The 14,939-nt window shown below is 46.0% G+C and overlaps 2 protein-coding genes across 3 annotated transcripts in view; one reads left to right on the plus strand and one right to left on the minus strand.

Annotated features, from left to right (window-relative positions):
- The window catches only part of RALBP1 (ralA binding protein 1), a 64,005-nt gene extending 59,700 nt beyond the window's left edge, over positions 1–4,305 (plus strand). For both annotated transcript variants that reach the window (XM_017864679.1, XM_017864678.1), the window contains exons 9-10: positions 119–242; positions 1,871–4,305. In XM_017864679.1, coding sequence (XP_017720168.1) covers positions 119–242; positions 1,871–2,137 — 391 coding nt within the window. In that variant the 3' untranslated portion in view covers positions 2,138–4,305. The remainder of the gene's footprint in view (positions 1–118; positions 243–1,870) is intronic.
- A 1,503-nt stretch (positions 4,306–5,808) lies between these two features.
- The window catches only part of PPP4R1 (protein phosphatase 4 regulatory subunit 1), a 41,974-nt gene continuing 32,843 nt past the window's right edge, over positions 5,809–14,939 (minus strand). The window contains 5 exon segments of the mRNA XM_017864680.1: positions 5,809–6,977; positions 8,222–8,363; positions 9,043–9,177; positions 9,266–9,386; positions 12,299–12,399. Of these exon segments, the coding sequence (XP_017720169.1) occupies positions 6,814–6,977; positions 8,222–8,363; positions 9,043–9,177; positions 9,266–9,386; positions 12,299–12,399 (663 nt within the window). The 3' untranslated portion in view covers positions 5,809–6,813.

A 14,939-nucleotide genomic window follows, 5' to 3' on the forward strand; every position in this document is an offset into this window, starting at 1 on the left:
TATTAGGTCTTAAGAATGGTGTTATATTGAGTAGAGTCATGAAAAACGTCGTAAATATAAAAGGAGGTCACAGACAAGCACGCCCAGTAGCATCTTCCTTTGTCTCTCACCGTTGCAGTCGCCAGCAGCACGGCCGGAGCGAGACCGAGGAGTGCTCCTCCGAGAGCGAGAGTGAGAGCGAGGATGAGGAGGAGCTGCAGATCATTCTGGAAGACTTACAGAGACAGAACGAAGAGCTGGAAGTGAGTTTTGGGGGAAAATAGGCAAAACGCATAGTAACTTTTAGAAAGTTGTAGAGACCACATATTTCCCCTCAGAATTGTCTTTCTTTTTCTCGGTCACCAGCTGGGAGGCTGAGTAGAGAGGAATGTAGGGGGACATCTCAGCGAGAGTCTCTAGGACATTAGTCTGTAGCTAAGTGCTGGCCAAGCAGATGGCACCTGTGTGTCTTCCTCAGGCTGTGAAGTGGCGTTCCGTGACTTTAGTATGACACATAGAACCTTCTCCAACCGATGTAAAGGCAAGCCTCACCTGACTGTGCCAACTTGAGCAGCTTTGAATGACCTAGTCTCTGTTCCCAGAGAAGGTGAACAGAAAAATCAGCGCTAGTGATGGAAGGAACAGTCTCCCGAGCCTCCCTGTGGGTGAGGCAAGAGACAGCTTCTCTTGTCCTTAGCCCGAGAAGCAGCAGGTGAGAGGGAATCGGTGCTAAGAAACTAGGAGAGGCTGCAGAGTGAAGAGAAGGCGGCAGAGAGAAAGGTCTAGATCACAATTTCCCTTCTTACCCCAAATAAAATATTGTGTCCAGATATTTTGCCTAAGGATTGAGTGAGAGAAGACATCCTCTTCATAGAAAGGGATCTAAGGATAGAGGGACAGCTCTGTGTCCCTCATTTGGGTTGGCTCAGTGGCTGGTGCGAACCAGAACTACACCCTGCACAGAAAAGCAGAATGCCACACACAGCCACCGACTCTGAGGAGGAAAAGAGAATCCAGAAGTATTGGAGTGTAGGCTGAATTGCTGTAATGAAGAGAGTAACATAGTGGTTTAAACAAGATGGTGTCTCTTGTGTGGCAGGTGGTCCAGCCCATCATCTTCCACACCAGTTTTTTCCACGTGGGGTCCAACGTGGCTGCTCTGTCTTGCCACTTTTAGCAGGACTAAGTTAGCAGGGAAGGGAGAAGGCATGCCCAGTCGCCAAGGACAGGGTGCACGCGTGGCACTTGGTGCTTGCGCTTATGTCTATGCCCCTTTTGCAGAGCCTAGTCCATGCCACACCCACGCAAGGGAAGCTGGCACCCGCCACAGTGGAGGCCATGGCGGGCAGGGCCGCTGCTATTCCGCGGTACCTAAACTCTGCCGAGTATGTCCAGATGATTTAGAATTGATAGTAATTTTCTATGGTTTGATTGAGTAGGACATTTCAGAATTACAGTAATGCCATTCACAAAAGACAAAGGATATTCACCTTTGAAACAAATCTAGTTTATCTGATCTCTAACTCCCCTTTCTAATTGCTGCTAAAATTACTTTTATTTTCTCCTTAAGGGCTGTTCAGAAGCCAGTTCAAAGTTATGAGTTGTCTATTTTAAACACTAGGACACTGAATTATTAAAATGACGGGTTTCTGTTGGCACATGGATGTGTTTCTCTCCAGTAACCAGGAGTGGGGTTTCCAGCCTCACATTCTGAGGAGTCACGTGGCCCTCAATGTGCACTGTGCATTCCCGCTGTTTGTCTTCTGTTTCACAACCCATTGACTTAAAACCAGATTCCTCTGTAGGATGCCCTTGCTAACCGGGCTCTGCTCCTGAGAAATCGTCCTCTGACTTCCTTAAGTGATAAATGCCCTTTCTGTCATTCCCCAAGATAAAGAACAATCATTTGAATCAAGCAATTCACGAGGAGCGTGAGGCGATCATCGAGCTGCGCGTGCAGCTGCGGCTGCTCCAGATGCAGCGGGTCAAGGCCGAGCAGCAGGCGCAGGAGGACCAGGAGCCTGATTGGCGCGGGGGTGCCGTCCAGCCGCCCAGAGACGGCGTCCTCGAGCCAAAAGCAGCTAAAGAGCAGCCAAAGGCAGGCAAGGAGCCGGCGAAGCCATCGCCCAGCAGGGACAGGAAGGAGACGTCCATCTGAGCAGCCTGCGCGGCCATCTGGAGTCCGCAAGACTGAAAGGACCCTTGCATCTTATTGTAACCCGGGGGCCAGGCCGGCTCTCCCACTGTACATTCTGTAAAGGTGTCTCCTCTTCTCAGACTCTTCCTCTGTCACACGTCTGACTCCTTCACGTCAGGCTCAGGTTCCATGGGAGGACGAAGCAGTGGACACATTGTGGGCTTTAGGGACAGATGAGTTTTCCAGATAGTGTCAGCTTATTTGAAGATTAATTTTCTCTGTTAACTTAAAATAACTATTTTAACCCTTGAGTGGCTTCTTTTAAACCAAAATCGTCTTTCTTTGCTTTTTTATCACAGCAGAATCAGGATCTCTTTGTCATTCAAGGGGGTAACCACACCAGGTCAGCGCTGCACCTGCTGTGGCCACCGCGAGCCACACCCTCCGGGATCTCTGGTACCGTCATTCTTGCTTGTGCCTTCCACACCTTCTCGGTGCAGATCCCTGTGGGGGAGCTGCCTCGTGTTCTCTGGTCAGAGCAGCGCCTGGTGGGTGTTCCCTGGCCCACCCGCCTCTCTCTCTCTGCAGTTCCAAACCGCAGTCCATAAGCCCGAGTCACCAGGACGGCCTATCTGGCCACAGACGGGCTGCCTGTGGAGCCCGCCCACCCGCCCCAGGCAGCGCAGGCCTGCGGGGAGGAGGCCGCCCGTTCCCGCGGGTTCCTCACTGCGGGGACCAGCAAAGGTCTTCTCACTGGATTGGTCAGAGGTAGTCACCTTGGCCTGGTGCATCCACAGAGGATGTTGCTCCAACCAGAAATCTTTTAAACGACTGACCTTCCTTAAAAACGGAATGACTGATTGCTTGCTTGGGCTAGAATGTACACGTCTCTTTGCCTGAATAAGCCATATACATGCTCTTAAACAAAAGTCTGAAATTATCCATATCGTCTCAGTGAACCTACTGGTGGACTGACTCCCAATTGACAAGATTGAGCAATAGAAAAAAATTCCTTTCCTTTGAATGGTAACTGTGATTCGCCCCACCCCATTTTCCTGTTGCTGGTCCATCCGGTGAGACATGAGACGGATGTTCTGATGCGCTGAGGCCTCTGGGAGGCTGGGCCCTGGAGGCGACGTGCTGCAGGTGCGCGGCCAGAGTGAATAGCACCGCGAGACTGGCCAGGCTCGTGGCTCGGAAGACAAACCCCACACACACTCAAGGGGATGAACGCAAACCCCACCCGAGGGCGCTCTCCTCCTCCTCCTAGGTAGTATTTATTTTCAGCACCTGTTTGATGCAGTTTTTAATCCTCTACCTATTGCACTGTTGTGACTCGTTGGCCATTATTTGATTTTTGTACGAAAAAAAGCTTTGTTATAGAAATCAGCATACTATTTTTTTAAATCTGGAGAGAAGATATTCTGGTGACTGAAAGTATGGTCGGGTGTCAGATAGCGATGTGCAAATGCCTTCTTGCTGTCCTGTCGGTCTCAGTACATTCACTTTGTAGCTGCTGGCAATATCGAAGGTTCCTTTTTTGTTTGTGTAAACTCTAATTTCTATCAAGGTGTCATGGATTTTTAAAATTAGTATTTCATTACAAATGTCTCAGCATTGGTTAACTAATTTTTGCCAGGACCGTTATTGATCAAACAAATAAATTCAACAGCCATTTGGGAAAAAGAAAAGCTTCTAGTGTTTTTGTATACATTCTTTCTGTGAGGAGACTGAGAACTCTGCGGCTAGTGAGGAGGTGGTTGAGGCACTTCTTCACGGCCAAGGGGGAACACAGTGTTTTGTTTTCAGCTCACTTTGTACCCCTCACCTCTGCAGACACGGGGAGAACCCCTGACCCCTGGCATGCATGCTGGCCACGGCGTGCCTCCCTTCCACAAGCCCACGCTGCTGCAGAGGCAGCCTGTGTTTGCAAAACCCAGTGGACTGGGATGGGTCTGCGGTCTGAGCAGCTCCTGGCTCCGGTGGGAACTGCATACAAGTCCACTGGCCTGGCTTGGCCCCAGGCATTGCCATTTACAGACATTTGCATTTCACACGGTAAATGAGGACTCAGCACAGCCAACCATAATTAACATGTCTGGGATAGACTGGTCTAGAATAAAAATGAAGTTTCCATTGCTTTTTTTGCTTTAAAAATTCCACAATTAAAATATGTCATTGAAAGCTTAGACAAACAGCTGACTTCTGTTTTGTGTGGTTAAATCTATAATGTTAAATTCTCCTTGATGGGAAGTCTCAGGTGCCTGGATGGGATACATTTGGCGTTGGGAATCTGGAGATCCTGAGGTGTGAGACCTGAGGTCACCTCCCGAGATGGGCTGTAATGCAGCGTGATCTTTTTTTTTTTCACTGCAGCTGTTTCTGTGAAGAGCACACTGCTGCACACTGCTTGTTATGTGTTAGGATATCTTAAGAACAAACACACCTTCTGTGTCCAGCCAGGCGGAGAAAGATGCAGCCTTGGCATTCTGGAGCTCTCCACGGAGACAACGCGCCCAATTCCATGTCTGCAGCCTCAGCCCTGGCCCATGATTCTCATGAGGGATAGAAGGAAAAGCTTGAGTCAGTTAGCAGGCAAAGCCTTCAGCATAAGATCCTACAGCTTTTAGGGAAGGTGGGCAGTACCCCTGGAATGTTCTAGACTACAGCCCAGGAGACCCAGGAGATGTGATAGCAAGCCTGGGCAGAGGAGGGGGCAGAAAGGCCCTAAAATGCCACATATATGGGCTTTTTTGCGGAGCAGGGAGAGTGCCAAATTCAAGTTCTTTACCCCCAAATATACCATGTTAGCATAGCCACTGCTTTAAAAAAATGCTGCTACTAGTGTATGATTCTAATGCAATTTACAGAACTGAAATACTGGAGGCCAAAAGTATGTAATAGCAGACAATCTGCAGCTCACACATGAGGCTATATCAAGGGGCCAGGTCCTCCTCCAATTTCTGCTCTGATGCTTTCAGAGGCCTTCGGAGACCACCCCACACCCTCCACAGCTACTCCCCAGCCCTGCCCCCATTACTCACTTCGTATATTACCTATGCATTTATCTATTGATTTGAACATCCTTCCCAGTGAAATCTGTTCACTTCTATTTGCAGTGTGTAACTATCTGGGTTAGAATGTGAGCAGCAGCAGCCAAAGGCTTATTGGTAATAGTGTCGAGACAGGAAGCAACCCATGTATTCTCAAACCCCACACGGAAGTTCAGAGGAACTTATGGTGACTTGCTGAGGAGGCCCTGCTGGCTAACTAAACAAACCCAACTCACAGAAGCACCAGGGGACTCGGACAGGCCAAGGTTTTCAAACCAGGCTTACAGGAGCATCGAACATTTATACACGCAGCACTTGACAAAACCACCTTCACAGAGGACCTCCTTTGCCTGCAAAACAACCTTGTGAGAAACAGGGCAGGTTTTACTAATCCCCATTTTACTGATGAAGAAATCGAGGCTCAGAGATGCTTGACTGTTTCTCAGGAGCTTCAAGACGAACCCCCCACCGCCCGCCCGCTGTCTTCAGTGGCACAGTCCAAGCTGTGCCAGACACTCGGCACCCACCTGCCCTTAGGGCTGTAGGCAGGAGCAGGAGGAGCACCCAAGAGGCACCTGCTGCTGCCAAGAGCAAGACCCAACCCCGGGGACACAGGCAGATTCCAGAGAAACTAATGAACTAGTTAAAAGACAAGTATTTTAATCTAGTTTCCCCACTTTAACTAAATCATTAATACAGGTCACAAATTGCATTTATTGGTAGACATCTAGAACACAATCAAAAGTGTATACCTCTCTCTCTATAGATCTTATTAATAAATTTTATTTGGACAAGAGAACTTGTGCCACAACAGTTTAAACAGCATGATTAAAGACTGCAGCACTCCCAAGAGTGGTCACAGGTATGTACAGGATGTGAAGAAGTTGCACCTCTGAGCTGATCATGATCAAGTTAAAAACACCAGACATACATTATACGTCTAATAAATTTCCTTCAGGTCATGACCAGCATGAAAAAAATCAGACAGAGACACTCAGCAGCCATTCTGTAAATGTGTACAGCAATATGCCACGCTCAAGAGTTCAAGTCAATCCTACTTTTGTGTTAGCATCAAGCCCTCGGGAGAAGTAAAAAACCCTCCTTTCCCATTTACACACATCAGAAATGATTCACACACAGGGCTGGGCTGGACAGCTGGTCAAACAGCCCAGCAAGTCCTTGTGCCTGGGAGAGAAGAGTTAGGGCTGATATTGAAGGTCTCTTTCACATCTGGGCAAACGTGTGCCTTCAGGCTGTAAGAATTTCATTTGTCGGCTGTTAAATAAAACCAGGAGAAAGCAATGCAGGTCTCTGGGAATCGCATCCCTTCCATAAAGAAAATGCTCTGCCAATTCAAGTTTCATTCAGTCAGGAAGACGGAAGGATTTAAGGCTTCGGTGACAATTATAATCCTCTGAGAAAGTATTTCCCCTTAAAGTCAAGATAAGATAATAGTGTTTACTGTACTTTCTCTTGACTCTTAAAATCCCTGGTATTGGGTATAGGCAACTTGCACCTGCAATGAAGCCTGCAGGAGAGGGAAGTTGCTCCTCCCCCGAAAGCTATCCCAGGTCACATACGTGCGGAACGCCCACTGAACCTCGGCTCTCATGGAAGCAGAAGAGACACCGAGATTCAAGCCTTCTAGTAGGTTGAGGATGCTGTGCTCATGGCATCTTCAGAGATTTTGGTACTGGCAGGGTGGATGCTTGCAAAATACTTGACATCGCTGTCCCGGTCCATCTGAAGAGCCATGATGGTCTGCTCCACAGCCTCCTGGTGGCAGCTGGCAGAGGCCAAGAAATAGTCTGGAAATGACACGTGCACAGGACAGATGAAACCAGTCCAACGGAACATTTCAGAGTTCCGTCAAGTATGAGTATAAACAGTTAAACTGGGTATTTCCACAAGTACAACAGAAGCCACACTGAAGCATAAACAGTAATCCAACCTGATTTGTTATAGGAAGAAAAAGTGCCAGAATAAAAAGAGTTATGAGATTTATCTTGTTTTATAAGACTAAATCTCATGATATTCAATGACAGCTAAGGAATTAAATTAAATTAATAAATTAATAAATAGATGAAAACATTACACTTCTTGGCTATTAAGTAGAAAAACGCTTCCAAACACCAACTACAAAAAAAAAAAGGAGAAAAAAAGCAGCAATATTCATTTATCCTTATTCTTTGACGTCTACTACAAATTTCTTTCTGTGCTTCATTCATCCATGCAACTATATTGATGAGGTGTTTGGGTGGCGGGTGGGGTGGGGGTTGATTAAATAAAATGAACCGTCTTTAATCTTGAAGAGATTATAATTTCCAACAAAACAAATACTACGGGGCATCTGTCTCTTGCTTAATGAAGAGAAGGAGGGAGAGCAAACACAGGTACCAGCCCCCATACTGAAGATTGCAAGATTGCAGTGGCATGCTGCCAGCCAATGGTTTGCATATAAAGAGAATGAATACCCAATTTTAAAAACTAAGTTTTAGGTCGGGCACAGTGGGTCATGCCTATAATCTCAGCACTTTGGGAGGCTGAGGCAGGCAGATCACATGAGGTCAGGAGTTCGAGACCAGCCTGGCCAACATGGTGAAACCCCGTCTCTACTAAAAAGATAAAAAATTAGCTGGGTGTGGTGGCAGGCACCTGTAATCCCAGCTATGGGGAGGCTGAGGCAGAAGAGTCGCTTGAACATGGGAGGCAGAGGGTGCAGTGAGCTGAGATCGCACTACTGCACTCAAGTCTGGGTGACAGAATGAGACTCCATCTCAAAAACTCAAGCAAACAAAACAGCTAAGTTTTAAATGATAAAAATGATACATGCCTACGATAAACTCCAACTTGAACAGTAGAGGGCTAAAAAACCCCTTTCATCTTCCATGCCCTCTTGGGAGAGAGAACCACCAGAACAACTAAAATATTTCCTTCCACCAGATTATTTTCTCTGAGCTGACAATACTTCTGCTTTGGTATCTGTTGATCAGCGCAGTCGACAGACCTCCCTCTCTACTCACACGCTTCTCCTAGTAGAGTCACTACCTACCTTTTTCTAGTAGAGTTTGCCTTAAGGTCTTTGCAAGCAGCACTCGCACGTTAGGAACCCTGTCGTTTGCTAAGGTCAGCAGATGTGGCATCAGATGCACAGCAAACTGGTCCATGGGAAGGCAGTCATCCTCAATGACGGTCTGGGGAAAAGAAACAGCTGCTCTAGGCTTCTCTGTCAATGCAGCCAAAAACTCGACTACTGGCTAACAAAATCTCTGAGTGACCACAGGTACAAATTTTAGTTACTGCTTTTTAACCAAAATTCCAGGTACTTGGGAACTCAAATAAAAAATTAGACAACTAACTGCCCACATGGACAGTTTTTAAACTGCTCTACGGAGACCTAGAGTGTCCATTCACACTTTCATTTTCACACCTGTGCTCTGGGTCCCAGGCATGAGCACCCTCTAGTGGGAACCGTGGTATGGTGTATGTGTGCACAGTATGTGTGTGGTGTGGTACATGTATGTATACATGTATAATGTGCAGTGAGGAACATGCATGTGTACTGTCAAATGTACACATGCACACGTCTGAATGTGTGTAGAGCAGAACATGCGCATTCCAGGCATGTGGTGTGTGGTGTGGAACACGCATGTACAGCAGGCACGTGCCAGTGTAAGAAGGGGCTTGGCTGGCTGGGAGGGAGGGGCCAGCAGATGCCCAACAATGGGGACAGGTGATCCTAGAAACAGCCAGGCTACCGTAAGGTTCTGTTTCTTAAGAATAAGGAAGAGGATGAGAGAGAGGTAGGAAGTCAAAGAAGACATTCTTCTAGGAGAAACACTCACAAACAGGCAAGCCCAGGGCCTCGCTTACCTGGCAGACAAAGACAAAGGCTTGCCGCCCAGACCACTTGGGACATCTGCCCAAATTCTCCACGAGCTCGTTGATGAGGTCCACTGCGAACGTCGGTGGCGTTGCTGCGTGCAGCTTCTTCACCATCTCGCTGACCTGGGAGGGTGAGTGTGAAGGGAGGAACAGCTTCCAATCTAGGATCTCAGAGTTTACTGGTCTAAAATTTTAAAAGTTCAATACATACCAACTTGTAGGAAATCCAACGAACAGAAGAAACCTTGTCTGCACACAGATTCAGAGCAATGGGACGTAAATAGTCATAAACATCTCTGGGACTATATAACTCTAGAAGTAAAATCAGCTGTCTACAAAAAGGAATTACAAAAAGATAATGTTTAAAAATCGGTGAGACAAATGAAAATAGGTTCTGATTTAAATAATCTGCAATACTGGATTACTGAGCACCTGTCTCAAACACATGCAAAGAGGAGCGACTAAGCAGACCTCTCCTGTACACTTACCTCCAGTCTCTGTGCATCTGGAAATGCACTTACATGCTATTCAAGTTCCTTAGAGTGTAAGGAAAACAAAAGCTGTCGAGTTCTGCATCCATGGGAACTGAGACAGAGCAAAAAGCACTTCCTAGTACGTTCCACTGGAACACGGCCCACACTGATCCATGGTGATAGTTTGCAATGTGCTGAGAAGCTTCCATCAAGTTTCTCAGTAAGAAGTTCCCGCAGAGGGAGGGAGTCTGCTGTGTACCTGTCGAGGCTCTGAGGAGCCTTCCTGGAAGGGACTTGCTAGGGATAACAGATGGAGGGTATCCTCCAGCGACCTTCCCATCACATCTGAGGGGCCCTGCGACTTTCATGACATCCACCAGGCTAACCTGAAAGCTTCAATGATGCCCTTGAAGAAATACCTTGGATGTGAGACTTTTGCCTTTCCCATTTTATGTTCAAGATGATTTATATTTCTAATAAGCAGGAAGTCAACTGTGACATGAATGTAGATTATGCAGCCATGACAAATGCACCTGTGTATACAAACATACATCCTCAAACAGACACATGTACTTTTCGACAAAGTTCAAAATCAAAATTCCAAATAGAACATCAGTTTCTGCTTAGAATACAGAAAACTGCAAAGAACGTCACTGACCCTCCAGTAGAAAAAGCTACATAAACTTCCAGATCTTTTCTTGAGCCCAGCAGAGAGCTGGGGTTGCGAAGCACCCGAACCGCCTAACTCCCCACGAGGGGAGAACTGTCCCTCAGCAGAGCCCGGAGGACAGGGCACCTGCCAGCACGTAACAGGGTGGGGAGAAATCAGCTCGAATTGTAGCCAGCTGCCCAGGGCCAAATGGTGGCTGGCACGAGCACGGGGTGGCTCAAGCAAAGCCAGATGTGCCCGACACAGGGAGCCCACATTCCCAGGCAACCTTCTGACCTTCTGACTTCCACAGGGTCCCTGCCTCCCATGGGTGCTTCAGGAAAGACGGTCAGGAGAAACACGAGCGACGTCTCATAGCAGGCAGAAGCGGCTGACGGACAGCTACGAATCACCAAGCACTCTGCTGGGCCCTTCACTCACACAAAGCAAAAGGCTTAACCTGCTGGTGGAGGGGCCCAAAGCCTGTCCACCCTGTGGGCCAGCAAAAACACTGCAACGGGGGGAGAGGAGAACTAATGCTCCTTTCTTATTCCAGGAGGAGCTGCAGGAAGTCCTGCCCGAGACCAAGCGCAGATAGGAGGTCCCACAGGGGTGCAGGTATAGCTAAACCCTGGGTGGAATACTCGCACTACACGACCACTGGTGCCCCAGCTCCCACCCTCAGCAAACGGCAATGGGAGTGGCAGCCCACAGTGAGGAAAATTGAAGCCCCAAATACACTGAAGGTAACCACAGCAATGACAAAACGCAAACCCAGCTTGATCCTGACTAGCTGGACTCACATCCCGGCACTACATGGCAGAAGAGGAGGCATGCATTTCGAGTCAGAAGTGGACAAGCCAGAACTCAGTGGAGTGGCGTCTTCAATACACTGAAAGACAAACTGTCCGCCCCACATCCCATACTCAGCAAAGACGTCATCTGAAAATGCACGTGAGGTCTATAATCCGGAATATATAAATAGCTCTTACAACTCAACAATGCAACGTAAGATAAACCACCCAATTTTAAAATGTGCAAGAGACTTGGATAGACATTTCTCCCCAAAATATATACAAATGGTTAACAGGCTTATGAAAAAGTGTTCAACATCATTAGTCATTAGGGAAATGCAAATCATACCACAAGGAGGTGCTGTTCCACGCCCATTAGAACAGCTAGAAACGATAAGCGAGTGACGGATATGCTAATTGCCCTTATCTGACCACTATCCAATATGTATTGCAACATCATTACATACCTTGTAAATATGCACAATTATTATTTGGCCAATTTAGAAATATTTTTACAATTTAATAGGAAAACGGGTGTTAGTGAGGACATAGAGAAATTGGAACTCCCACACGTTGCTGATGGGAATGTAAAATGGTACAGCTGTTGTGGAAAAGTCTGGCAGTTCCTCAATGAATTAAACACAGAATTACCATATGGCCTTGCAAATCCACCTCAAAATAACTGAAAACAGATTTCAAGGATTAAATCTTGTACATAAACGTTCCCAGCAGCACTATTCACAAAAGACCACACACCCAACCCAAATGTTCCTCAACAGATGAACGCACTAAATGAATGTGGTATATCCATACAATGGAATATTTACTCAACCACAAAAAGGGAGGCAAGTTCAGCTAGAGGATACAACATGGAGGGCCAACTGAAAGCATTGTTAGACGAAGAAACCAAGTATAAAAGGCCACGTGTGGTATGATTCCACTTGCATGAAATGTCCACAATAGGCAAATCCAGATAGTAGATGCTTATTGGACATGCATTTTTCTTTTCGGGAGGTTAACATTTTAGAACCAGATAGAGGGAATGGTTCCACAACATTGTGAATGTAATAAATGTCATCAATAGCAAATTTGGCTATGTGTATTTCACCATGATAAAAATAATATAAAAATGAACTAAAGACATTTTCAGGAAAAAAAAAAATTGAGGAAATTCACTGACAGTAAGACATGTATTACAGGAAGCATTAAAGGGCTAGAATACCACATAAAAACTTGGATCTACACAAAGTAATGAAACTGAGAAAAGGTAAAAATGAAGTAAATATATACCCCTCCAAAATATAATCTAATAAACTGTTAGAACTTACTCAGCCAGTTCAGCTCGAAACCGCCAATTTCTACTATTATCTGTCACCAAAAACTCCTGAAGTTGATAAAGATATTCTCTTCTTTTGTCAATATGAAGAAGCTAAAGTAACAAAACAAAAAGATTTACCAGGACAAGGTACAGACATTATTTCTTTTATTCGAGTGCATAAACAGAGACTGTAAGCAATATGGTTAATTCTTCTGAAGAGGAAATGTAGTAGCTGTATTTAAGTGTTTTAAAGTTGGTATTAAGTTTATTTTTCCTTGAATAATTCCATTTGCCTTCAGGAATCACCATCTTGTCTGGAAATCTTTGTTCCTTGTGCCTATCAATGAGCCACACTAAACCCCACAGGACGCCAGGCACAGCTTGATTACAGGACTTGCCCCCTGTATTCATATGACATCCCTGTGGCCATGGCCCCACTTAAGGCAGTAATCATGCTCTTAACCACGTGTGTAAGCCCTGCGTGTGGCACTGTGACAGCACAGAGCAGGCATTCAGCATTTGTTGAGAGAAAAAAAATGAATGTATCCCAATAGCTGCTCTATAAATATTTAAAGGGGGAAGCAAACCAACCTAACTGTACATCAGATGGAAACCAATCACAGGGAAAACAGCCCAAGTGGGAACTGAGTGACCATACATCTTCAAGAGACAGTCTAAGGACAGAATGTGCTAGGAAGTCCTGACTATTACGTAGCTGATTTGATGTGGGGATTATTATTGGCGGAGTAACTCTGAAACTATTTCATTCATGTTGTGGAACTGAGCACTTTTTTTTTTTTTTTTTTTGAGAGAGTCTCACTCTGTCATCCAGGTTGGAGTGCAGTGGTGTGATCTCGGCTCACTGCAACCTCCACCTCCCACGTTCAAGCGATTCTCCTGCCTCAGTCTCCCGAGTAGCTGGGACTATGGGTGCGCGCCACCACGCCCGGCCTATTTTTTGTATGTTTAGTAGAGACGGGGTTTCACCATGTTAGCCAGGGTAGTCTCGATCTCCTGACCTCAGGTGATCGGCCTCCCTTGGCCTCCCAAAGTGCTGGGATTACAGGCCACCGCGTCCAGCCACAACTAAGTATTATACATTAACGTTGTTAAGAACAGACTTTTTACCATGAGTAAAAAGAAAATATATATAAAGTGAAGAAAAGAGAGGAAACAGTATTGAAATGGAAGTAGTTCTCAACAATGTGAAGTTAGTAATTTAAAAAAAAAAAAAAAAAAGTACACACCTCCTAGCTACTATCGCTACTATCTTCTGGAAAGACCTAAAAGCAATGACAGCCCAGGAGCAATGAGCACTTTCAGTGCCTGGATCTCAGTTTCTAAGGACCATTCTCCACTAAAAAGGACCACGGTTCCTTAGAGAAATGGCTGACTCCAGGCTGGGACAGGGAAAGGGAACGTTGAAACTGAAAGTGTTGATATGCTTAAAAGTAAAAGGACAAATCAAAGAACACACGAGGTGGCTTTAAGGGGTCCCCACTAGTCAAATTTGATGCTCAAAACAAACAACAGAAATGGATTCCATTAGGCTGAATTTTTAAAATCCTAGCGTCCACACCAATACTAAACAACTTTCGAAACCGGGGAGGGAGAGAAGGCACAGGTTATTTTCACACGGGAATGTTACTTAATAAAAACAGAAGGAATGGCCGAGCATAGTGGCTCACACCTGTAATCCCAGAACTTTGGGAGGCTAAGGCGAGGCAGATCACTTGAGCCCAGGAGTTCAAGACCAGCCTGGGCAACATAGCGAAACCCCGTCTCTACAAAAGATACAAAACTCAGCTGGGTGTGGTAGTGCGCCTGTGGCCTCAGCTATTCAGGAGGCTGAGGTGGGAGGATCATCTAAGCTGGGAGAGGTGGAGGCTGCAGTGAGCCATGATCGCACCATCACACTCCAGCCTCGGCAACAGAGTGAGACCCTGTCTCAAAATAAGTTAATTTAAAAAAACCAGAATTATGAAAATAGAAAATCACTCTTTCACAACCAACACAATTAACTGATTCAGGTAAGAACCATGTACAGATGCCTGGCTATGACAGCACTGGTGAAGGACTCTAGAGAAACAGATACTAAACAGAGCTCTAAAGTATCACCTCACCAATTCTCTATTAACCACAAAAGGTGACAGGTCATTTTATAACAGAGTTGTCAGCCTTCTCGTCACCAATGATGGGAAGAGCCAGTATCACATTAGCCCTGATGTGACACATTTAGAAAAATGCATGAAAACCTACACAGGTTAACATGTCTGCAAAAAAACCCTGCTTACCCAGAATCAAACTGTGTAAATTCAAATTGAGGGTAATTCTGTAAAACAACTGGTTTGGACTCCTCAAAAATGCCAGTGACACCTAGATTTAAGAGGACTAAAGAAACATAACATTTAAATTTAATACGCACTTTATGGGATTCAAAATTGAGCAGAGAAAAACTATAAAGGACAATACTGGGACAATGAGAACAATTTCAGGCCAGGCGAGCTGGCCCTCGCCTGTAATCCCAGCACTTTGGGCCAGGCGAGCTGGCTCACGCCTGTAATCCCAGCACTTTGGGCCAGGCGAGCTGGCTCACGCCTGTAATCCCAGCACTTTGGGCCGGGCGAGCTGGCTCAGCCTGTAATCCCAGC

The sequence above is a fragment of the Rhinopithecus bieti genome, unplaced genomic scaffold (assembly GCF_001698545.2).
Source record: "Rhinopithecus bieti isolate Rb0 unplaced genomic scaffold, ASM169854v2 scaffold_73682, whole genome shotgun sequence".
In the NCBI taxonomy this organism is placed as follows: Eukaryota; Metazoa; Chordata; class Mammalia; order Primates; family Cercopithecidae; genus Rhinopithecus; species Rhinopithecus bieti.